Source organism: Macrobrachium rosenbergii, chromosome 29, assembly GCF_040412425.1.
Source record: "Macrobrachium rosenbergii isolate ZJJX-2024 chromosome 29, ASM4041242v1, whole genome shotgun sequence".
NCBI classification, from domain to species: Eukaryota; Metazoa; Arthropoda; class Malacostraca; order Decapoda; family Palaemonidae; genus Macrobrachium; species Macrobrachium rosenbergii.
Window position 1 is genome coordinate 7009584 of NC_089769.1, and position 26550 is coordinate 7036133.

The 26550-nt window shown below is 33.7% G+C and overlaps 6 protein-coding genes across 6 annotated transcripts; 1 reads left to right on the forward strand and 5 right to left on the reverse strand.

Moving 5' to 3' along the window:
- Positions 1 to 2031: 2031 nt before the first annotated feature.
- LOC136854388 (uncharacterized) lies at positions 2032 to 2973 on the reverse strand. The gene is made up of 2 exons (XM_067130690.1): positions 2816 to 2973; positions 2032 to 2600 (listed from the first exon to the last, which is right to left on the reverse strand). Exons 1-2 carry the CDS (start codon positions 2819 to 2821, stop codon positions 2139 to 2141), a joined length of 468 nt encoding a protein of 155 aa, XP_066986791.1. The 5' UTR covers positions 2822 to 2973; the 3' UTR covers positions 2032 to 2138.
- Positions 2974 to 10152: 7179 nt separating this feature from the next.
- On the reverse strand, positions 10153 to 11049 carry LOC136854389 (uncharacterized). The gene is made up of 2 exons (XM_067130691.1): positions 10918 to 11049; positions 10153 to 10707 (listed from the first exon to the last, which is right to left on the reverse strand). Exons 1-2 carry the CDS (start codon positions 10921 to 10923, stop codon positions 10252 to 10254), a joined length of 462 nt encoding a protein of 153 aa, XP_066986792.1. The 5' UTR covers positions 10924 to 11049; the 3' UTR covers positions 10153 to 10251.
- Positions 11050 to 14228: 3179 nt separating this feature from the next.
- On the forward strand, positions 14229 to 15355 carry LOC136854390 (neuropeptide-like protein 30). Its single transcript, XM_067130692.1, has 3 exons — positions 14229 to 14282; positions 14713 to 14845; positions 14977 to 15355. Exons 1-3 carry the CDS (start codon positions 14280 to 14282, stop codon positions 15096 to 15098), a joined length of 258 nt encoding a protein of 85 aa, XP_066986793.1. The 5' UTR covers positions 14229 to 14279; the 3' UTR covers positions 15099 to 15355.
- A 1854-nt stretch (positions 15356 to 17209) lies between these two features.
- LOC136854551 (uncharacterized) lies at positions 17210 to 18071 on the reverse strand. The gene is made up of 2 exons (XM_067130897.1): positions 17963 to 18071; positions 17210 to 17754 (listed from the first exon to the last, which is right to left on the reverse strand). Exons 1-2 carry the CDS (start codon positions 17966 to 17968, stop codon positions 17317 to 17319), a joined length of 444 nt encoding a protein of 147 aa, XP_066986998.1. The 5' UTR covers positions 17969 to 18071; the 3' UTR covers positions 17210 to 17316.
- A 3024-nt stretch (positions 18072 to 21095) lies between these two features.
- On the reverse strand, positions 21096 to 22013 carry LOC136854391 (uncharacterized). Its single transcript, XM_067130693.1, has 2 exons — positions 21856 to 22013; positions 21096 to 21647 (listed from the first exon to the last, which is right to left on the reverse strand). The coding sequence occupies exons 1-2, from the start codon at positions 21859 to 21861 to the stop codon at positions 21204 to 21206; spliced, it is 450 nt and encodes a 149-aa protein (XP_066986794.1). The 5' UTR covers positions 21862 to 22013; the 3' UTR covers positions 21096 to 21203.
- A 2483-nt stretch (positions 22014 to 24496) lies between these two features.
- On the reverse strand, positions 24497 to 25408 carry LOC136854392 (uncharacterized). Its single transcript, XM_067130694.1, has 2 exons — positions 25267 to 25408; positions 24497 to 25052 (listed from the first exon to the last, which is right to left on the reverse strand). The coding sequence occupies exons 1-2, from the start codon at positions 25270 to 25272 to the stop codon at positions 24603 to 24605; spliced, it is 456 nt and encodes a 151-aa protein (XP_066986795.1). The 5' UTR covers positions 25273 to 25408; the 3' UTR covers positions 24497 to 24602.
- Between the last annotated feature and the right edge of the window lie 1142 nt (positions 25409 to 26550).

The window sequence follows — 26550 nt, forward strand, 5'->3', positions numbered from 1 at the left end:
CCGACGTAGAATGGAAATTCCAAGATTGTTTTTTTTTTTTTTTTTAATTAGAGAACTAAATGAAGAACTGATAGGCGATTACATAATTCTGTGAATTATTTACGTACAAGATATGACTGAATAGAAATATATATCACGCATAAATACAGATAAATATTAATATGTATAAAGAAATGCTTATATAAATAAACATTAATTAAGAGGGAAAGTAGAAAAAGACAACAAATGTAAAGAATTACTCAAATTAAGAGTACTTAACCAATAAGTCGAAATTCCTAAATATAAAAATCCCATTAACAATAAAGGTAATCAAATAACACGGGAGATAAAAACTGGTTGTATTAAGAATGAAGCAATTTAATGAACAAAGGACACAGGCGTCAGACCAGTCAGGTCACCTCTCATGAACATAAAATGACCTTAGCTCATATGCTTGCCTAAGGTCAAGTACTGAATCATCGAAATAACTCCAAAATATATTTTTTTAGGGTATCCACGTGGCTAATGCCAGCTCACTGCGCAGGAGCACGAATACATCAATGACAAATCACTAGCCGGTTCAACGGGAATGATACATGTAGACAGATCTGCACGATTCGGTCCCCAAGGGCCTGAACTGACGCGTACCAGGACAGGTTGTCAGTTCCGTTCTCGAGGCATTGTGTCTTCAGCTTCTCGTGAGCTGCAGAATCTTCATATCATGCGACTGAACTGCTTTCTTAAACATGCCACATTTAGTGTGTAATTTGGTGCCGTTGAGAATGTGGGAATTTGCTTTTATGCGGTGTTGGTCTCTATGTTCATTTTGGAATAAACCAGAAGAAAGATAATGCTGGGAGATTTAAATGGACGATGTTCAACTTTCTCTTACAAGTAACGTCAAATCATTTGGATATTCCAAAGTATGAGTAATCTTCTAATACTGAAAATCAAAAATTCTTATTATTGGTCATATTTCTTTATTCAGAATTATGATAAAAAAGGGATATTCTCTAATACGCAGACTCGTGAACAGGAGATACGCAAAAGGAATCTTCGAAAATAACCTCATGGGAAAACAATGCGCAAGCTTTTTTTTTTCACTCCATCTGCGCATTGCCAGTGCGTACCAGGGTAACTGGCAACTTGAGGCATGTTTAAGTGTGTCCCAGAGATTATACCAGTAGTAACCGGTTCAAGGTCACATTCTTACATCAGCCTTACAAATGACGATGCCAGGTTTCCTGAGGCAATGTTTAAAACCAAATTGTAAGGATTTCTTGGCCCATCAAAATATGAATAACAGTAATACTTTTTCTTTATAAAATAATAGATAAATTCATTCTAAGGAAATAGTATGCAAATTCATCAATAACCCTAATTTAATGTGTTGGGTTTTCTGACATCCTGCTCCCCGTTGTGGGGAAGATATAAAACAATTAAAAAAGGCACCGAAGAAACAGTTTTCTGTACCGAAAACAGATCTATCTTTCGGTGGTCTCGGTACAGTGCTCTATGACCCGAGATCCATGAAACTTTAACCACGGCCCGTGGTGGCCTATGCTATACCGTTGCCAGAAGCACGATTATGGCTAAATTTAACCTTAAATAAAATAAAAACTACTGAGACTAGAGAGCTGCAATTTGGTATGTTTTATGATTGGAGGGTGGATGATCAACATACCAATTTGCAGCCCTCTAGCCTTAGTAGTTTTTAAGATCTGAGGGCGGACAAAAAAAGCACGGGCAGAATAAAGTGTGATGGACAGACAAAGCCGGCACAACAGTCTAATGTAATTCTGCTTTCCCTTGTTCACAGGAATTTACTTCTCAATAAGAAATTCTATAAGAAGCCTGCTTTACAATGTTCATGGATATTAGGTTTTAGTAATTGTCTAAGAATGGTTCCTCATAATTCTGGTACAACTAAATATTATGCTAAACAAGAGCAGTATATATTTCTAATTGTCTCCGAATATCGCATAAAAACACTAGCAGTTGATGATTATCACAGGATATGATCAAGGAATGGCTTTAGAGAAAATATGCGTCGTAATGGAAATAAATATTTATTATTTTCAATATTTTAATACAAAAATAGTTTAACTTATATTCATCCGATAATTTGTATTGATTATTAATTAAGGCAAAGCCAGGAATTATCTTCCAAAACCGAATCCTCCAAAGCCGGAAGACCCAACTGGGGGTTTGCACACGTGCTCCTCAAGACACCTGTCGTAGCAGCACTTGTCGACGCCTCCGCACTTGCTGTCGTTGGAGCATGTCTGAGGAGGGGCAAAGGTCCTGACGGGTGGGCACTGAGGCCTGACGGGAGGGCATACACCTGGCTTCACGAAGGGGATGGTGTCAGGCTCATTGTTGCTCTCGCAGCAGTATGCCTGTCCCTCGGGAGTTCGGCACCAACGTCTGCAGGTGTTGGAGACTCCTCCGAATCCTCCTCCAAGGCCTGGGTTAATTCCACCTCCAAATCCTGGATCAACACCACCGAAACCTCCACCGATGCCTTGATTTATCCCTCCAAAGAATCGTGTGTTCCCTTCCTTTTTCTCCTGTGCTAAGGCAACAGCTGCCAGACAGCAGACGAACAAAAGCTGAAGTCCCTGGAAAAATTAATGAAATAAGGTTATTTACAAACCTCAAGCGTCTGTTGCTATCATTTGCAAAACCCTAATTCATAGAGCCGTGATGATATCTTTAAATTTCCCATTTTTCACCCATAAAGACATTGTCACGATTAAACCTCAGTAGAATGATAAATATCGCAGATACTCAAACGATACAAAAATTACGAAAAGATAAATTTTGTTAAACATACCTTCATGTTGCTCCTGTTTGAGTTGGATGCGTAGTGCTTCTTCTTCTTCCTATGAGAGGAATGAGTGCTGGTTAGTCGAAGCAGAGTCTCTTATATCTCACCAGAGAACGCGGTATAATCCCCATTGTGGGAAGCCCGGTGACTTGGACCTCTAGTGCAAGTGAGTGACTTGCCACTCGTCCATAGCGGACCGGGAAAGTTGGAAGTTAATTGTTCCGCTAATTTTTTTTTTTTTTTTTTTTACAGAGGCTAATTTTAGGAAAACAGTCTTTGTAGAGTATTCTAAAAATCTGATGCTGTTAGAGTGTGCGTTAGCAAGTCATCAGATTCTTAAAAAAAAAAGCTAGGAGTTCCCGATTAAAGAGGCGCGTTAAACGCCAGATTTATTTTACATGACGTTCAATTTATTTACCTTTTATGATTGACCAGGGGTTATTTAATTTTCGAGAAAGGCCAACGACAAACCAAGATATTAATTGCAATATAAACTATTTACTACAACTATGACTAATACCAATAATAAGATGAAGATTGGTCTAAAACTGATCTATAAGACTGTTCAATCATATTGCAAATTTAACATGCATTCAATTCATTTTTCCAATTTCGAAAACAATTCTTGTAATGGTTTACATCGCTTATTGAAAGGAAAAGCTTGCAATGGAAGTGAACTGAAAATTAAATGTTTTCGTACGAGAAATCATCGCGCTCTTGTTATCGATTGATGAAAAGGAAAACATTAAAAACCAGAAAGACGTAATTGAATGTAAAAGAAAAAGTGTTGACTGGGTGTAAAGGTAAACTTTCCAGTTACCAAGGTATATTTTGTACCGTGACGACTCCGAGAGAAATCAGACCTCTAGCGATATGCAAGCGCAAAACCCATGACGTCAGAGTGACGTTTAAGAGTGATGACGTCAAATCGATGACGATGGGGTTCATACTTGCCACAAATGTAACTATTCACTTGCAGCTCAAGACAGCAAGAAAAAGTTACGAGCGTTTGAACGACATTTTTGATTATCTAAGTGCTCGTCTCGTCGGGTAAAGAACATTTAGACTAAAATTAAACAGGGCGTCTCACTGATTTTCATATGATCAGTATAAACAAAAACACAAGAGATAAAATTTTTTTCTCGAGTTTGCAATCTCTCTCTCTCTCTCTCTCTCTCTCTCTCTCTCTCTCTCTCTCTCTCTCTATATATATATATATATATATATATATATATATATATATATATATATATATATATATATATATATATATATATATATATATATATATATAGCCTATATATATATATATATATATATATATATATATATATATATATATATATATATATATATATATATATATATATATATAGTTTTGTTAGTAGCTTGTCTGGCTTACTGGTGGCGTGTTAAACTCAGAACTGCAAGGTCAATGGTTTTTGACGGGTCTACCACTGCCAGTCGACACGAGGTTAACAACCTCATCTCTTGAAGACTTGCTGTGTGTCTGGGATTGTGTAATGACAGAGAATATGCATGTAATTATCCAAGAATTCTCCAATGACAGCAAGAGGCGTTGACAAGTGTTTTGTCTGATGAACTTTGAAAGTTACACCAATATTTTGTGCGCCTGTTGATCATTGATTCAAACAACTACTTAGCTTGGTATTTATTTTATGTTTACTTAAGCATTCCTTCTATCAGACTGGTCTGAATTTTTTTTATTGAGATACCCATGGGAGCAAATTCTAAACTCTCCCAGAAAAGACTATGACCTTTACTGAGACAAGATGGTAAATAAAAATATGCATTAGGGAAACGTAATGTTGGCTTCCTAACGTACAATAAAAGCATATTCAGACACTCATCTTGAGATCAAGGCATTATGAAATATAAATTTACCATCTTTATTTCTAATTCAGAGATTATACTAAAGACCTTAAAATATCCTGAACTTTTAACAGAAACGGGAGATAACATCACTGTTACTAGACCATATCATGTTTGAATGTATAATAGTTGGCAGAATTTGCCTCCGATATCCCAAGCGGAAATTCGCCACTAGGGAGGAAAGGAGACTGCCCATACTGAAGCCTGAAAGAGCTTACAAAACTTGCCATTTTATGTTTTGCAGATATTTACATTACCGTTTTCCGAGGTATAGATGAAAGCAGTGCCCTTTTTACTTTAATATCTTTACCCATAAGAGATTTCGTGAGCAGGTATTTTACTGCTAGGTTAAGAAGTTAATGTCATTCCAGAAAATGATGGTTAATTGATTTTTTTTTTTTCAAAATGAAGTAAAACGAATTGAATATATTAAAATATGAGAGGCACACATAAAAAGGAACTTAAGGAGAATAAATAAATGGTGAACTATTATCATTAAACGTTCGATACGTTTTTCTGAAGTTTGTTCCCGAGTGCTCGTGCGCATACTCGTCGAAGCTGATCATCATACCTGGCAACTGCTGGAACGCTTTGACATTAAAGAGAATACTAGTTATATCCAGCAGGAACTGACTCAAGGTCACTTTTTTGTTGACGGAAGTTCGCCTGAAGGTAATGGACTTTTTAGGGGAGTTTTTCATTTACATTTTTCCAGGATTTGTAGGGTGATTAGGCTAAGGAATGACTGTACTTTTGTCTCTGTTTTTAATAGATGAAAAATAATTCATTCTTAGAAGATATGCACAAGAGATACCTTAACAGATACTCCGTTACCTGTAGAGTATCGCAGAAATTTCACACAATAATATGAAGGCCCATTGGATCAGTGAAATTTGTAGGTGATTTTATATTTAATTTTAGCTTTTCTCTCTTTCTGTTGGCAATATTTATCACCATTTCTGATTCTAACATTACTCAGCTCGACATTTTATTTCCTTTTATTGAACTACTTTAGTTTGTTGTTTTTTAACGTCATATGAATATATAACGTAATAAAAAAAATGATGGAAAGAATCTCTTTTAGTTATCAATATTTCTAATTTAAATATTTTGAATTAATATAAAGAAATATATGTATATAAACTGATATGAAATAAAATGTTAATTAAACGTTAGGTCAACATATTTTCTTTTTCTTATTATGTGATCTTTGCTTGTATTTGTACCTATGCCTGAGAGAGAGAGAAAGAGAGAGAGAGAGAGAGAGAGAGAGAGAGAGAGAGAGAGAGAGAGAACAGACGCATACTACGAACCTTTTCTGCCTAATTATATTTATTACCGACGACTAAGGACAATATTCAGCGAGTCAATATTCAGCGAGTCATTGTAGAATATGCAGATAATTTTAAAAGGTAAAACATGTATGTCACTGGTTACGTCACTAGGATTTTTCATGAATGAAGTGCACTGCGTAAACTCTCTTTGGCTATTGTACGTCGGAAGCGAACGTTATTGCCATTTTATGAATGGGTAGAAAACTCCTCATTATTGGTTTTTAGACTTTATTCGTGTGTGTGTGCTCATATATATATATATATATATATATATATATATATATATATATATATATATATATATATATATATATATATATATATATATATATATATATCAAATCTGTATATCTTTTCCTGGATACACTTTATAGCATTATCTTTTTAAATTTTTTTGTTAAAAACTCGCTACTTTCGAGTCCAAAATTAATGAAAATTAAAAGACGGTAGACTGAGGTATTTTTGTATACTGCCAACTGAATATATACATATTGCCTAAAAAAAATTAATTTATACTGCACTGATAAAACTTATATACAATAAAAGTCTAAAAACCAACAAAGAGGAATTGTCTGCCAATTCATAAAATCGCAATAATAGTCGCTTACAACGTACAATAGGCAAAGAAAAGTTTACGCAGTGCGCCTCATTCATGAAAAAATCCTAGTGACGTAGCCAGCGTGGGAAGAACAAGTTTTGTAACTGCAGTTGCAATGATTTTTACTTGGAATCAAGGTATACCGGGGAAGTGCTTGGAAAATCCTCTGCATTTTCCTTCAGATGGAGTCTCGACCATCGGCCTGTCGTATTTAAGCCGGATAAACAACTCGAGATGATACACATCATCTGCAGCTCTCGCTAAAGGAAGACATGGTGAGATTTTATTCAAGTAATCTCTCTCTCTCTCTCTCTCTCTCTCTCTCTCTCTCTCTCTCTCTCTCTCTCTCTCCTATTGTGTGCTCGAAAAATAATTTAGCCGTAATCATATACAATGGAACCTGTAGATATATAAAAGTTGACAGTACGAAACACTTTTGAATCTATAAGGATCATTTGATATTAAAAATGTTTAGCATCATTATCATATCATCATATAATGAGAATGTCTTCTCATCCTTGCCCAGTCATCTTTAATTAATGGCGTCTATATTGTTGTTCCTCAGGCTCGCTCAATCTTCTTGGTCGTCCTAATGGTGGCGCTCGTTGCCTGTTTGGCTGCTGCTTACCCACAGTTCGGTAATCCGGGATTAGGAGGAGATGAATTTGGACAGCCTGGATTTGGCGGTGCTGGAAGTAAGTAGCATCTGAAGGAAATCTTTCGAATCATAGGATTAGAATGCATAATATGCGCATGACTAACTGATTATGTCAGTGTTGTGTTTAAGACGGAATCTTATTCTCTTCTTTCTCCTGCCGTAGGTGGAAACCCTCACACCAACGCCTTCGGGGGTCCCTGCCGTTACTGGAGCCAAGACCCAATCACCAGGAAATACTTCTGCAGCGAAACTCCCGAGCAGACCTTCCCTGGGCTCTTCTAAGGACCGCGTCTTCTTTCCCACCAGAAGAATGACAGAAATGGCAGTGAAGAAAAGAGACAAGCAAATGTTCATTTATGAAGAGGGTTTAATCTCATCATTACGATTCACTGTGATTAAACCGAGCTAAATTTTACAAAATGAGGACCACATCGTTCAGTGAATAGTGCTAATAATGCCATCCTCGATCACCTATGACGAATCTCAGTGTTATTTTCTGAAATGTGAATTTATTTACTGCTTTTTTTTTAATAGTTCCTATTATTTTAAGAACTTTAAATGAAAATTCTTAATGAGAGAGAGAGAGAAATGGACTAATTTATATTAAAGATTAATTTATATTAAAATAATATTAACGTGAATCAAATCTAATCTATAAATAAAAGAATGAAATGTTTTTTGCTATTTAATCTCCTTAATTTATATCTACAGTAATGAAACGCACACAAACATAATAGCTATGTATCTATCTTTCTATATATATATATATATATATATATATATATATATATATATATATATATATATATATATATATATATATATATTCTGCATTTTATATATATATATATATATATATATATAAATATATATATATATTATTTGTAAATATCCGCTATATATATATATATATAAACATATATTTTATATATTTATTAATAAAATATATATTACAATATATAAATACATATATTCTGAATTTTCAAGGCCATACCGTGTCCTATAAATAAAGTACATTATTTGTAAATCTCCGCTAGAGGCCAAAGATGGAAACAGCACGTTTTATGCTTTTTCTTCAAGTAAAACCTAGCATTACAATTATAAAAAAGAAGAAAGAACTATCCTAAGTTGAATAAGAATTTTGGTTATAAGTCGTTCTTTTGGTTTAAATTTGCTTTAAGGCATAGGAGTAATTATTATTTTGTGAGTCCCCAAATCCTCAGAATTTTCTTTGCACTTACCATTTGAAAGAGTCATTGATGCTTGCTCCATCTGTAATGCAGAAAGAACATAATCCCGTGGGATGACCGTAAACTTCTTTATAAAAATATGCTGCATAAAATTGACTCTTGCCTTTTCGAAATTCAACTTATAAATACATGGCTTTACATGGTTTATCAAAAGAACATAAACCGAAGCATATGTTTCATTTTGATAAATGTTAAAAAGCTTACATGAATGAAAGGAAAAGTTCATGAAAAAAAAACCTGCAAGTTATGTATTCAACTTGGAAGACACTTGAATGATTCAAATGTTTCTTCATCTATTTCTGAACCAATTTAAGCAAATAAACGATAAAAACAGAGTCACTGCCTGAAGACAACATATATTCGCAATTACTATACAGAAACTAGGGCCATTTAGCTATCGTTTTTATTGAAAAATTAAAGGAATTTGATGAGTAACATTTATTTCGAGAAATCTTGATAGTAGGGAATAAAACATGACCAATGAAGTTTCATTTAATTAATATTTTTTTCTAAAGATATAAAACGAAAACAAATTTATTGAAATCTGTTGTATCCTAAATAAATACATGAACAAATTCCATTACAAAAACTATTACTTGTGACCCTAAAAATGGTAAAAATAACAAATAAAAATCAATGATCAGTTTGCAGAGATTCAGAAGATAGTTCTTGAATAAAAACTCAGTTTTAGCATAAAACTTCTTCGAAAGTAGCGGCTAGAAAATAGAACTAATATGTTAGCCTGTGGCTTTAAACAAAATATAGCCTAGAATTGAGTTAACTGAATATTAAAAGCCACAACAAAGTTACTCTATTAAATTAACTGGTTTACCTGATGAACTGAACAACATCGGTTTACTATTTATTTATATCACGGATGCAAGATGGATGCTGACTTTAGTTTGGCTCTTTCGTTTACTGTGTACAATGTGTGTTGTACAAGGTTAAATGTTGTATCTTAATCTTGAAAACCTAATAAGCCCTATTGCTAATATAACTAAGTCATATTACAGAAAGTCAAATAAATTTTTATTCAAACAGGCATACAAAATAGACAAAACAAAACTGGAAAAAACCAAGATTTTGTTGAGTATAGTAAAAACTCAAGTTAATCTTTCAGTAAACAGCGTGGGTATGTTCTCTGTACAATGCTTAAGAATGTATGTGGAGATTTCGATGCCGCTTAGATAGGTATCTTATGATTCCTCCTTTATAGAGGTATAAGAACAATCTATGTCATCTGTGAAATTTCATTCTGGATGTTAATTATTTCAATTGCAATTTTATATAGAAAAATATCGATAGAGGAATGCACTCAAAAAAGAATATTTTTCGTGGGTATCTTAATTTGAAAGCCTGTACAATTTAGGTAGCAGATTTGGGTTGTAGAATAATATATGAGAGATACAATTACAGTTCGGTTGAACAATTTCGTCCTCAGCGTATATTAGAACTTGATATTAAAATAATACGATCTTTTAGCACATTCTCGTTGTTAATGTTTCCATTAACAGTAAAATATGCTAAAACAGCATGTTAGAATCATACTAATTTATACGGTTTCTAAACCTTATATAATCTAGGAATAATGCATGAAAATAAGACAAATATTCTGTATAGAAAATAAATATTTATTTATGGATATTTTTAGGTCGTATAAACAAAACAAAAAAATAAAGGATTTGTATTATAAATTAAACGAGGCGCCTTCAAAATCCAAATCCCCCAAAGCCGGAAGACCCAACTGGGGGTTTGCACACGTGCTCCTCAAGACACCTGTCGTAGCAGCACTTGTCGACGCCTCCGCACTTGCTGTCGTTGGAGCAAGTCTGTGGAGGGGCAAAGCTCCTGACGGGTGGGCACTGAGGCCTGACGGGAGGGCATACACCTGGCTTCACGAAGGGAATGGTGTCAGGCTCATCGTTGGTCTCGCAGCAGTATGCCTGTCCCTCAGGAGTTCGGCACCAACGTCTGCAGGTGTTGGAAACTCCTCCGAATCCTCCTCCAAAGCCTGGGTTAATTCCACCTCCAAAACCACCTCCAAATCCTGGATCAGCACCACCAAAACCTTGGTTTAATCCTCCAAAGAATCTCTTATTTCCTCCATGTTTATCCTGTGCAAAGGCAATAGCTGCCAGACCGCACACGAGCAAGATCTGAAGTCCCTGAAAAGAAAGGAAACAATAGTTAGAAGCAAACCTTTGAAATTTCTTACTATCTTCTGGTTGAACATTACATGCAGTGAAGTTGTTTTTTCAAGTCCAATTTTTGAGCCTTCAGAGAAACATCATAATTATAACTGAACCTCAAATCACCAAAATTCTATACAAATAATCGGAAGTTATAAAAATATGTCGATATAAACTGTGGCTCACCTTCATGTTGTCTTTAGCAAAGTCGGATGAGTATCGATTCTTCTTCTTCTCTTGTGAGGAGTGAATGCTGTCTGCTGGATTCGCAGTCCTTTATACCTGACAACCGCGTGCGGTATTTTTCCCTTCCCCGATGCGTCTCTCACTCGTCGCGGGAAGTCCGGACGTTTGAACCTGCAATGCAGGTGACTCATCGCTCACTGACAGTACGTCAGGAAAGTTTCCTCTTACGCTCATTCCGTATTTTTTTTTTTATTTTTTTATTTTTATGATTTTGTAATTTTGAGAAACTCTGGCAACAAAGGCTTTTTCAAAGTCGAAGGAAGAGTAAAAAATGTATTGATTATGCTGATTTTATATATATATATATATATATATATATATATATATATATATATATATATATATATATGAAGTGACATCATATAAGTTTTTTTCACACACACACACACACACACATATATATATATATATATATATATATATATATATAATATATATATATATATATATATATATACATATATATATATATATATATATATATATATATAAATATATATATACATATATATATATATATATATATATATATATATATATATATATATATATATACATATATATATAATTTTATATTACAAAAATACTATGCTGTCATGTAAAAGTCACCGAACTCTTCTAGAAAATTATCAGGGTGTCATGTATTTAGCTCCTTGAATATAATTATTTGCAATGTATTCATGTCAGGCCAATGATTCCCGAACCAGAAAGAAAGCTAAACTATGATGTATATCGAGATTTGAAGGTTATTCCATTTATCACTAAGAAAATAGTACCCTATGACAACTTCCGTGTCACTTAGTTTCGGTAAGAAATTTCTGATTACATTTAATTCAAGAGAAATTAGTCACCATTAAACTATAACCTTCAAGGACAAAGAAGCATCAACTCTAAATCAGTGCGTTTGTTTGTATCAAGGACACAAGCAGTTCTGAAAATAGAAACGGTGATAAACTGATTAATAAAAGAAGCTGTAATACCTGGGACAGTGACAACGATAGCACAAAAAAACTGGTAAACCATTGTTTGATTAAACACTAAAAGAAACTGGTTATACAAGGTGTTAGAAGAATTTTATTCCTCTGTGTTAACTGACTTAGTATTTTCAAGTAAGCCATGCAAAAATATGTTTTATCAATGACATTACTACTACTACTACTACTACTACTACTACTACTGTTACTACTAGCACTAATAATAATAATAAAAATAATGAAGAATGTAAAGCAGTTAGAAATTAAAAAGGACAGTAGATTCATGCTTTTCAGTGAAATATATACAACTAATCTATATGAGCGTGTAAGAATAATGTTATATAAAAGTGTATCTGCTCCATTTCATCAACTTTTTCAGATACTTTTTTCAGTGGTCATTATAGCACATTGATGATAGGCTCTGTCTCCGTTCGGAGCCAGTTTAATACGATATCTCGAACACTAATCTTTCGATCAATGAAAATATATCGTTTTCACTCTGAACAGGATTTTAAAAACACAAAAGAAATAAGTTGTACAGTAAATTGGAAGAGTGCGGTAAAGGTAAATTACTTTTCTTGCCTTTATGATGGGAGAAAAAAGGTTTTTCATATAACTTATACCAAATCAAAATTAGTTTTGCAAATCAGTTCCAGCTTTAACAGCAAAATAGATCAACAATTTCACCTCTTCTTGATCAAGTGCTCGAAACCTTTCAATTAAATAAGAGATCTCAATAATCTGAAGAGACAAATTCGTGTTCTCTTGATAATTAAAGACGCATGCAACTGATACAAACACACCTATTGGTGTGTGTGCGCGAGTGCAGACGCATCCAACACTTTCCAGTAATCCCTGGAACTCTGGAACTTGCCCAGTAACAAGTTTTCTTGTACCCTATGGGCTCAAAGAGCGTTCCGACTCCAGCAAATGAGAGAACGTAAAATCCATGACGCCAGGCGATGACGTCACATTAATGACGCAATGTCCATGACGCTGAACGGTAAACCTTTACAGCTTCCACCTCAGCGTAGCGCAAGACAAAATATAGATTTGTGCTGAAGAAATGATTGATTTGAATACCGATGACGGTGCTGGATAATGCTGTAGCATCGTTATATGCATGTACATATATATATATATATATATATATATATATATATATATATATATATATATATATATATACATGCATTTATATATATATGTATATGTATATATACATATATATAAACCTATATATATGCAATTGTAATTGAAATTGTATATACACAATTATAATACATAACTTCATATGGGGGTAAATATTCCAAGTGTTTGTAAGCGTGACAGTCGCGTGTACGTAAGAGACAAAACCTTAATAAATAGCCAAATGTTACAAACTTAGTAATTGGTTACCATAGTGGACATAGGCTGGTTCTCATGCTAAGAACAGAATCTAACTTAGGCAAAAAATGTACATCAGTTTTTTTGCAAGCAACTTATATCTCCCTCCAGCCGATTGAGGAAGTCTCTGTCAGCTCTGCATCAGATCTAAAATATATAGGTGTGAGGTACTCCCAATGTAAAGTGAATTGGATATCCATCAAGTTTTAGACCTTTCGGTATAAAAAGTCAAGTGAGCATTTAAAACCACACACACACACACACACAAACACACACACACACACACACACACACACACATATATATATATTATATATATATATATATTATATATATATATATATATATATATATATATATATATATATATATATATATATATTTCATAAATATGCATAATGCATTTACAGGTGTATGTATATATATGTGTATATATATGTGTTTGTGTGCATGTATGTATGTATACTTAAAATTAATTTTGAAGAGTCACTTTTCATGAAAGGAATGTGTATTTGTTAGTTTTTACTGATATATATGAAATTATTTGCATAGAAACTGTGTAATAAATGTTCATGATAAAACATTTAGGGATCGCACAGAGATTCTGGTCATAACCAATGAGAGACCTCAAGAGCAAGACCATCTCAATCAAAAAGAATTTCGCCCATGCAATGATCCAGAATCAAACGAATTTTACACTGTTGGATACGAAAAGAGGATTCGCGCAGAGCCACTCATCCGGGCCAATTAGGAACTGCGGTGCAACTTGTGGAGGAGAAACGAGTTTTTGCTATGCCTGGAAGGAATGTGTACTGGGGAACTGCCTGGAAACTCCTCTTATCATCTGACTCATAAATTTGATCAGCTGTTTTCCACTTATATATAAACCTGAAAGACAGCAGGTGACATATACTTCATCTTCAGCCCTCGCTAAAGAAAGACATGGTGAGATTATATCCAGATATCTCTCTCTCTCTCTCTCTCTCTCTCTCTCTCTCTCTCTCTCTCTCTCTCTCTCTCTCTTGTACATTGATTCGCCTTTATATATGTGTTTTCGACAAAATAAACAATCTTTTATTTTTTAGTATGTATAACAATTTACAATAATTTGAACAATTTCAAATGAGAAAATTTAATCATTATATACACATATATTTTTTCAATATATATATATATATATATATATATATATATATATATATATATATATATATATATAACTCTTCTAACTGATAAGGATTGTTTCAACTTATATTGATAGAATCTACGAAGGTAAATAACAAAAGACTGTCATCATTATAACATAAATAAAGTTCCCTTCGCCCTTTCGTCAAAATCTCCATAACTAATACTTTTCATCCTATGATCCCCACAGGCTCGCTCAACCCTTTTGGTCGCCCTAATGGTGGTACTCGTTGCCTGTTTGGCTACTGCATACCCACAGTTTGGTAATCCGGGATTAGGAGGAGGTGTAGGATTTGGGCAGCCTGGATTTGGCGGTGCTGGAAGTAAGTAGCATTTTTAGAAAGCCTTTCGTATCATGTACTGACTTAGAAAAAATGAGATGCAGATAGCACATAGGTTGAGTATATGCTATGTTTCAGGTTTTGTACCACTAATTTTGTCCCCTCTCCTGCAGTTGGTGGAAGTCCTTACACCAATGCTTTCGGGGGTCCCTGTCGTTACTGGAACCAAGACCCCATCACCAGGAGATACTTCTGCACAGAAACTCCCGACAAGACATTCCCTGGACTCTTCTAAAGGAAGAACCTTGTTTTCCACCTGAAGAATGAAAAGGAAAACAGTAAAAAATAAAGAATAACCCCAAGCTGAATAAGTCGAAATTCAAAAAAAAAGTGACAATATTTATCGATTTAAAATTCATTGACTGGTCAAGAAATATTAAAATTTTTAAGTTTTCTCTTATCTATGGTGTAGCTTTCATCAGTGTTATTTGTGAGATGAGAATCACTGCCGTTTAATAAAGTACCTGTTCTAATTTAAGAGACTTAAATGAAAGCAAGTAACCAGAGAGAGAGAGAGAGAGAGAGAGAGAGAGAGAGAGAGAGAGAGATCATTTATATCAAAATGAATGTTAGCATAAGAAAATCATATTTTGCAAATAAATGTATATTAACCTATTTCCTTATTTAATTGTCCTTACAGTTATGGAGAGCTTGAGAAAACTTTATACATATTATGGAGGAAGTGAATATAATTATATATATATTATATATATATATATATATATATATATATATATATATATATATATATATATATATATATATATATATATATATATATATATATATACATATATATATATATATATATATATATATATATATATATATATATATAAACAAGACTATACACATATTATGGAGGAATATGAATATGATTATATATATATATATATATATATATATATATATATATATATATATATATATATATATATATATATTGTATATATAACTATATATATGTACACACTTACAAACATATGCATATATGTATATATATGGATAATTATAGACACACACATATATATGTGTATATATATATGAAATGTATTATTTGTAAGTTAGTTTGAGGGAATTTTTATTTTGGAGAATACCCTAAGGAAAGAAAAAATTATTTAGTTACAAAGTTTAAACTTCATCATTTTTCCTTATCATTCGTGCTCTAAAATGGGATTAGCGGGAGTAGAAGTAGTTATTGTAAACAGGCACGACTGAAGAAAATATATAGAAATTATAGTGGAGATGTTAATGCGTTTCAGATAAGCATCTTACGTCTCTCCGTTTGTTATGACTTGAAGGGTTTTTTTCCCTAGTAACATTAATATCACATTCTGAATGATAATCGGTTCCAGTTTAGGACAAGGAGACACACACACAGAACACACACACATATATATATATATATCTATATATATATATATATATATATATATATATATATATATATATATATATATATATATATATTTTGTATATATAAATATATATATATATATACATACATACATACATACATATATATATATATAATGTGTGTGTGTATTCGTAGAAAAAGGAAAGCAGACTTAGGTCAAGCGTGATTCTTAATTTCAAATGCATCGTAGTACAGGAAATTTTATCAAATGTATATTATGTTGCCTGCTAGCAAGAGCTATTAATAATACTGAAATAAAATCACTTGACGATGAAGTTGATTTCTGGATATTTAAGAAGATATCGCATATGTGATTTTGTTTCCAGCAACCTAAACTGGTCGTCTTTTTTTCTCAGATTAAAAAATAGCAGTCAACCACAATTTGTTTGTCTTACTTTGAAATCCAGCATCGCTTGACTTGTATCTAGAGATGCAATCAAAACATTTGCTATTTATTGTCTTGAATATTATCAGCAATTAGTTAGAGCAGGGAAGAGCAATTTCTTAGAAAAGAACACTGAAATGCAAACATGCTCTCTGTATTTTCTTTATTTCAGCTGATGGTTTTCAATATTCCAACCTGCGTTTTCAGTCACAGCAAGAAACTATCTCTTTTCAGGCATTACACTGAGAGAATCGTGTTTAGTTCTCACGTGATTGCTTGTTTTTCATCTTCAGAAAATCGTTTCAGACATAAAGGAACAATTTCATATAAAGTTTGGCCCAAAGTCATTACAACTGGAAATACCATTAAATGTTTAATATCTCCTTATTTTATGCAACAATTCATTTCTTTTAAGGTCTCATCATAAATATTTCAGGTTATATTAAAATACACAAAGAAAAATTGTGTAAATTATTCAGATTTGCATTTCTTAAAGGTTCAACTAATCAAAGGATATAATGGTGAAGTGATTAAAAACACTGGATCCAAAATAAATATTTACTAGTATTTGAGATCTATGGTACTTATAAATCTAAAATAAAGTATTCTTTTCTAATTTGTGATGATGATCATTCAACGGACGGTCAGGGATTATCTTCCAAAACCGAATCCTCCAAAGCCGGAAGATCCAACAGGTGGTTTGCACACGTGCTCCTCAAGACACCTGTCGTAGCAACACTTGTCGACGCCTCCGCACTTGCTGTCATTGGAGCATGTCTGAGGAGGGGCAAAGGTCCTGACGGGTGGGCACTGAGGCCTGACGGGAGGGCATACACCTGGCTTCACGAAGGGAATGGTGTCAGGCTCATTGTTGCTCTCGCAGCAGTATGCCTGTCCCTCGGGAGTTCGGCACCAACGTCTGCAGGTATTGGAAACTCCTCCGAATCCTCCTCCAAAGCCTGGGTTAATTCCACCTCCAAATCCTGGGTCAACACCTCCGAAACCTGGGTTTAATCCTCCGAAGAATCGCTTATTTCCCCCATCTTGTGCAAAGGCAACAGCTGTCAGACAGCAGACGATCAAAAGTCCCTGAAAAGAAAGGAAACAAAAACTATGTAAATCTTTGAGATTTCCTACTATTATCTAAATGAACGCAATAAGAATTTCATTTTTTTATAAGTGCCGTTTTTAAGTTTTTAGAGTATCATCATAGATATACTTGAACCTCAAATCACCAATAATCATTACAGATAATCTAAAGCTAAGGACATATGATGGGATAAGTTCTATCACTCACCTTCATGTTGACTATAGCGGAGCTGAATGGGTAGTGATTCTTCTTCTTTCCTTCTGAGGAGTGAATGCTGTCTGCTGGATTCACAGTCCTTTATACCTCCCAATCGTGTTCGGTATTTTCCCAGACGTGACTCTCACGAAGCGCGGGAAGCCCGGACGCTTGAACCTTCAGGGCAAATGATTCATCTCTCGTCCATTGCGAACTTCGGAAACGAGATCTACTCTTATGCTATTTAATCTTTTTATTGAAACTTTATGGTCAAAAGGATCCTGATTTTTATAATAAAGACATTATCGTTTAGTAATTTTCATATTGTTCTTGGTATATGATATAATAGTTTCCAGACTTTTCTAGAAGTTTTCGAGAAGTCATAAATTTAATTCTATTAAAAAGCTGATATAGAAACTACGAAATTTTTTGTTTCAATGAAACAGCGATAACTTCCGCAAAAGAATATAAGACGAACAGGTATCAGAACTTGCGCTATTTATGACTAAAGTCAACACGGAAGAAGTAAACATCTTTTGGTATACACTTCCCTGTCTCGCTTGCAAGCTGGTATTATGTATTTTGAAATATTCATTTTCATAAAACTCTTTCATTATATTTTGTGAAAATTTCCTATCATGACAAGGGCTTTAAAGTTGAATAAAAAAATCAATTTATGTTAAGAAATATATATATATATATATATATATATATATATATATATATATATATATATATATATATATATATATATATATGTTTGTGTGTGTGCGTGAGTGACAAGGTTTGATACAAGAAGTATTCATGTTCGTAAGTACCTACTTATTAGTAGGCTCATAAAATGTTTATTTCTTTAAAAGAATTTAATGGACATAATCACTTTTTAAAATTTTTTTGCAAAGTTGGGTGAAGGAGACTGCTAAATCTCAAACTTCATGAATCTGTGAAATCTGTCTGAATATTTCCTTAAAGATGTCTCAAAGGAGAACTGGTTTTACTCGTCTGCTCTCCCCGACCCTGGAAAAGTTGTAGGCGTTATATAACAACGATTTCTGGAGTCGATTCGTCCTCTGGAAATTTCCTGCACGTGGCGGAAATCTTGCTTCACAGAACCTTACAAAATCAAGGGAATTCAAGTAATTTCTAATGCAACTGAAATTGAGCAAATAAGCTTAATTATTAATCCGAAGTGATGAAATAGATAAATGGTTAAGCATCTAGGAGAAGTAATAGATCAAAGTTTTGAGGAATTGCTCCATTGATCATGTGCGTATTTATACTGAGCTAAGTGCTTACATTATTATAAAATTGGTATTAAAGGCATAACCTGTTGTGGTCGTCGATCCTCACTACTTGGTTTTTGTGTTGGTGCATCTGCAAGTGGTTTAGAACATTCCGTCCTAACCTCAAGGCCCGCCTTTCATCCTCCCTGTTACAAAAATTATTCAGAATCGTCAATCAGCTTTCAAATAAAAAAAAGGAACAGTGAAAAAAGGGGAAAGAAGTCCCAGTCTTTCATGGATGGGTATCTCCTGGTGATCATTAAGAAAAGACATTACCGAGATTAATAATTAATGTGGAGATCTGGATGCGTTTTAGATACGTATCCAATATTTCTTGCTTGTATAGAATATTTAGACCATATTCTTGATTATAACTTTTCTAAGGCAAATTTTATTACATGATATGCATACGTACACACACACATATAAGCATATATGTATATATGTATGTATGTATATATATATATATATATATATATATATATATATATATATATATATATATATATATATATATATATATATATATATATATATACATACATACATACATGAATTTTACTGAAATCTGACAAAAAGGCAACTATATATAGTGTTTTATGGGCCTTTTTAATCTTCATACACACAAAAACACATATACACTATATATATATATATATATACTTGAATAAATTTTACTGCAAGCTAACAGAGTACTATGAGGATAAGAAAACTTAACGTATATATGGTCAATGTTTTATGGGCCTTTTTATCTTCAAACATGCATATATATATATATATATATATATATATATATATATATATATATATATATATATATATTAAATATTATTAAATATTAAATTTAGTTACCTATGGCATTCTTATACCAATTAAACTTCTTAACTTCTGTGTGAATTGCTAAAATACTGTTCAATGGGAATAACAGTAGCAAAAAAATGATTTGTCGAATTTTATCAAAAGGTATTAAATAACATTAGGAACATGTTAGTATACAAGTTTACAGAGGTCCTTTCCAAACTGTAAGGTCAACCACAAATAATTGAGCTTTATTACTAATCTCTCTCTCTCTCTCTCTCTCTCTCTCTCTCTCTCTCTCTCTCTCTCTCTCTCTCTCTCTCTCTTCTCTCTTTCTCTATTTTCTATACATGATGAACACACACACACATATATATATATATATATATATATATATGTAAAAATGTGTGTGTGTGTGTGTGTGTGTGGATGCATGTATAGAGAAGAGAGAGAGAGAGAGAGAGAGAGAGAGAGATTTTCAATAAAGTTCAGTTATGATGTGTGGTTGACCTTCCAATTTGGAAAGGACCTCTGTAAACTAGTATACTAACGTTATTTAATACCTTTTAATAAAATTCGACAAATCATTTTTTTTGCCACTGTTATTCCCACTGAACAGTATTTTAGCAATTCACCCAATACTTAACAAGTTTAATTTGTATAAGAATACCATAGGTAAGTAAATTTAATATTCACCCCTAGTGTTTACATGCCTAAGAGATATTTATCAGCAATAGCCATTTCATTTTTATATACTTTACAGCAGTGCACTATGGAAAAGCACACTGATGGACTTTCTCTTTTTAGTTTTCTTTCTAAGAAATGCTCAGTTTTCTCTAGAAAGAGATGGTTTCAAATATGAATGAATAGTTTCACTTTGTGGTTTGGGCCACAATAGTTGTAATTTTAACAAATAGTATCAAGTATTTATTCCTCCTAATTTTTGCAATGAATAATAACAGGATACTTTTCAAGTCAAATTTCCATATATATTTTGAGAAGGAATGAGTATTTTAATGCTTATCTAGGCAAGGAATAACTTTTATAAACAATAAAACAGCATATGTGGCATGTAATGTTTATTAATACCTGAGATCTTTGGTAATTATAAATCTAAAATAAGGAATTAAATTCTAATTGACAACGATAATCCTTCAAGGGACAGTCAGAAATTATCTTCCAAAACCGAATCCACCGAAGCCGGAAGACCCAACTGGGGGTTTGCACACGTGCTCCTCAAGACATCTGTCGTAGCAGCACTTGTCGACGCCTCCGCACTTGCTGTCATTAGAGCATGTCTGGGGAGGGGCAAAGCTCCTGACGGGTGGGCACTGAGGCCTGACGGGAGGGCATACACCTGGCTTCACGAAGGGAATGGTGTCAGGCTCATTGTTGCTCTCGCAGCAGTATGCCTGTCCCTCGGGAGTTCGGCACCAACGTCTGCAGGTATTGGAAACTCCTCCGAATCCTCCTCCAAAGCCTGGATTAACTCCACCTCCAAATCCTGGATCACCACCACCAAAACCTTGGTTTAATCCTCCAAAGAATCTCTTATTTCCTCCGCTGTTATCTTGTGCAAAGGCAACAGCAGCCAGACAGCAGACAAACATAAGTCCCTGAAGAGAATAGAAACAAATCATTAGATATTAAACTTTTTAATTTCTTACTATTGTCTGGATGAACATTACACGAGCTTCAATCTTTTTTTCAATTCCGATTTTTCAGCTTTCAGAGAAGTATCATAGTTATAACCTCAAATCACCACTGATCATTACATAACCAAAAGATATAAAAAAATATGGGGAAATAAAATCTGTAACTCACCTTCATGTTGTTTATGGTGGAGCTGAATGAATGAGTAGTTATTCCTCTTCTTCCCTCGTGAGGAGTGAGTGCTGTCAGCTGGGTTCACAGTCCTTTATACCTCACAATCGTGCTCGGTATATTCCCCTTCCTAGACGTGACTCTCACCGAGCGCGGGAAGTCCGGACACTGTAACCTTTAGGTATACAATGACGCATCTCATATTTTCGGAGAAAATAGGAAGCCATCTCTACACTCTTGCTCATTTATTGTCATTTTAGTATTACAACGTTGCAAATATGGGAGGCTTTTGTTAAAAGAATCTGCATTGTTAAAAAACGTAAATAAAATTATGGAGATTAATGGTGAAAATATGGACCACGCTATCCACTATATTTGTTGCAGTTTGTACGAATATTGGAAAAAATTAAATGTTCATTTTTTTCATATTCACTCACGGCAGGTTATTATTAATGATCTTATTCCCTTTTAATGTATTGAGTAACATTTCAGGATAAGAAGGAAATTCGTCACAGTGCTGTGGAAGTTTACAAGAGGCCACCTGATTCCCGAAGAATCCCAGTTAAGAAACTTGAGGTAAAAACGGGTTTTGTAATCGTATTCACAGCGGTTACGGCTGGAAGGGGTTTTACTTCAGGACGAGGCACTTTTTCCTATTGTTTGAACTTTTATAAGAGTTGCATGATGCCTCGACCACCGTCCGGCTGCGTTTAAGGCAATATTATCGTCAGCCCGAGCTAGGAAGTTGCTGTAAGGTAATCTCTCTCTCTGTCTCTCTTTGTGTGTGTATATATATATATATATATATATATATATATATATATATATATATATATATATATATATATATATATATATATATATATATATATATATATATATATGTATAACTGAATCACGAAAGTATTTGAACGTGATGAATATATAAATAAAGATAAAATCCATGATGGAAACGGAAACACTGGAGTGCTGCAAGGCCTTTCGACTGTCCGTCGTCCTTTACTTAGCAGACAGTCGAAAGGCCTCGCAGCACTGCAATGTTTCCCTTTCCTTCGTGGATTTTATCTTTATATATATATATATATATATATATATATATATATATATATATATATATATATATATATATGTGTGTGTGTGTGTGTGTGTGTGTGTGTATGAATATTCATAAATCTATATATGTATCTACTCTATGAATCAAGATATAAACGAATTTATTCATATAGTAAGTAGTTTACCTGAAGGTGAGAATGGAATTAATTAAAAATTCTATCCCTTCTCATGCTACATATTTCCAGTCTATATTGACTTCATACCACCCACAACTACTATACAAAAGGCAACGTGGAAATTATTTCCACCACTATTATTTATTCAGCAAGCTCCCAATACCTGTCTTTCCAAGTTTCTATCAACTGATTGTTTCTATACTTCGTTCTAGTACGTCCACCGAATTCTTCTGGGCACCTTAAATACGGTTCCCGTTACCTGTTTGGTTGCTGCATACATCAGTTTGGCAATCCTTAATCAGGACAAAGAGGGATATTTGGACAGCTTGGATTTGGCAATACAGGGAGTATGTTGCATTTATGAGAAATCCTTTGAATTGTTCTTTGACCTAGAACAAATGAGAATCAGGTGACTGACAAGTTATGTAAATTCTAAGAGTAGGCCTAATGTTTAAATGTGATTCCCTCTCCAACAATTGGTGGAAGTCATAACACCAACGTCTTTGGGAGTCCCTGGTGTTACTTGAATCAAGATCCAAACACCAGGCAACACTTCTGCATCGGAATTCCTTAGTAGACCTTTTTCAAGTAAAGGATCTTCTTCCTTGCCCAAAGAAGAGAGAAAGCCTGAACGTCAATTTAGCCATGGGATGGAACAGTTCCACGCCCGTCTGAAAGTTTTGATTGTCAACAGAGAGCCATTCATCCTTAAAAACTATTTTCCATTTAACGTCATTATTGAAAAAGACATGTTTTCGCGGAAATGATTAAATTTTCTTTATTCAAGGGAGATCTCGGTTAAAATAGGGTTTCCGGAGGCGAGGAAAGTGTGCCTGGCCTGAGAGAGTGGCAGAAGTAGACATGCCAAATGCTCTGTCTAACTTATTGCTATCTATTTATATCTTGTCTGTTCTTGCTTATTGGAATCTAGTTGAATCCAATAGAATAAAAGTGAAATAAAATATACATGAACTTTTCGATCTTTTTTGTGGATATCTGTCTGTTTGCCCCTTTCCGTGTCATTTTGAAAACGAAAGATAACACAACCCCTTTTAAATAATATGGGGGAATATTGACTAACTCTGATGTTTCGGATTTTAGATTGATGAGATATTTCTTTTCAGTTTTTTTTTTATATTCACAGATGGTTAATATCTTATACCTGTCATCTTTCAATTAGCAACTTCAAATATCAAAGAACAGCTTCCACTGGAGCTTTGATTCGTAGAATAAGCAATTAAGAAAAAGAAGTTCTCCAATATTGAAATAAGTAACTTGGTAATTTAAGAGACAATATCAATATTTCCATTTATACTGAAATATATTAGGAGACGATTTGCACATAATACTGATTTATACGTATTTAATAATCAGAAGAAGGAATAAATTTGGAAAATAATAAAAGTACACTGTAATGAAAAATAAATGTTTATTAATGCCTGATGTCTTTGGAATACATCCAAAATAAATACTTATAATATAATTTGTAATGGTGTTGTTTCAAGAGACTCTTAGGAATTATCTTCCAAAGCCGAATCCGCCAAAGCCGGAAGACCCAACAGGGGGTTTGCACACGTGCTCCTCAAGACACCTGTCGTAGCAGCACTTGTCGACGCCTCCGCACTTGCTGTCGTTGGAGCATGTCTGAGGAGGGGCAAAGCTCCTGACGGGTGGGCACTGAGGCCTGACGGGAGGGCATACACCTGGCTTCACGAAGGGAATGGTGTCAGGCTCATTGTTGCTCTCGCAGCAGTATGCCTGTCCCTCAGGAGTTCGGCACCAACGTCTGCAGGTGTTGGAAACTCCTCCGAATCCTCCTCCAAAGCCTGGGTTAATTCCACCTCCAAAACCACCTCCAAATCCTGAATCAACTCCACCAAATCCTTGGTTTAATCCTCCAAAGAATCGTTTATTTCCTCCATCCTGTGCAAAGGCAACAGCTGCCAGACAGCAGACAAACAAAAGTCCCTGAAAAGAAAGGAAACTAAAATAAGACTTATATCTTTGAAATTTCTCGTTATTATCTGACAGAACATTGAACGCGGTGCATTTTTTTTTTTACAGATGCGCTTCTTAAGTATTCAAATACGCGTCTTAACTACATATGAACCATAAATCACCAATGATTATTACAGATAATCAAGATGTATGAGAATATGGTGAAACAGACTGCATAACTCACCTTCATGTTTATAACAAAGATGGATGAGATGTGATTCTTCTTCTTCTCTTGTGAGGAGTGGATGCTGTCTGCTGGGTTCGCAGTCCTTTATACCACACAACCGTGTTCGGTATTTTCCCCTTCCAAGAGTGACTCTTGCTTATCGCGGGAAGTCCGGAATCTTGAACCTTTAGACCCCAGTTGCATCCAAAACATGTCACGGGCCAACTTACTAGGAACAGCGGTTAATTTTCGAGACGGCGAACCCTAAGCGGCCGCTATTGGACGAGCGTAAAACCCATGACGTCAAATTGATGACGTCAAATCCCCGGGTTGAAGCGAGCAGCCATTCCTCACTCACTTTACGCACCACAACTCAAGAAGAGAGAATGTTTGCTTAATATAAACTGTTCATTTGCGGGTGCTTTTCTCGAGCGCAGAAACATTTGTTGACATTAAAACTATATGTTCCATTTTCCCTCTAATTTTTTTCGTGAATGTTCTAAAGTTATTATTTACTATTATTTTCCGTAATATTGAATTAGGTAATTTCGATGATTATCTGATCTAATAAAAAGTGAATGTTAATAACGTAATATCGTCATTCCTTCAGCGTTTCCTTTATTGTAAACAGACGGATGACGAAACGTAATGTTTATGTTCATTTGTACCTAATTAAAACATTGCTAGTAAAACATTTGTTTTATCAAGTAATGATGTTAGATTAAACGCTACAAAGGTCAGTCATTATATATATATATATATATATATATATATATATATATATATATATATATATATATATGCATATATATATATATATGCACACACACACACACACACACACATACACATATATATATATATATATATATATATATATATATATATATATATATATATATATATATATATATATATATATATATATATATATATATATATATAAATATATATATATATATATATATATATATATATATATATATATATATATATATATATATATATATATATATATATATATATATATATATATATATATATATATATGAAGTCTGTGCCCAACGACTTCCTTAAGGCGGTCTTCAAGTGGAAGAACTGGTTCAACTAGTTTATTCTCAGGGACATTGGCAATATTGCTGGCATTGTATAACAACGATTTCCACAGTCGATTCGTCATCCGGAAATTTCCTACACGCCACGGAACATATGCTTCAAAGTATCTACCTAATTATTGAGTGGGGAAACTTGATTCGCAAATCAAGTGGATTCAAGTTTTTTTTTCTGTAACAGAAAATGAGC

Excerpts from the sequence above, each read along its gene's own strand:
- LOC136854390 (XM_067130692.1), top strand. Across the intron at positions 14,846-14,976 it reads TGGATTTGGCGGTGCTGGAA|TTGGTGGAAGTCCTTACACC; the intron begins GTAAGTAGCATT and ends CCTCTCCTGCAG.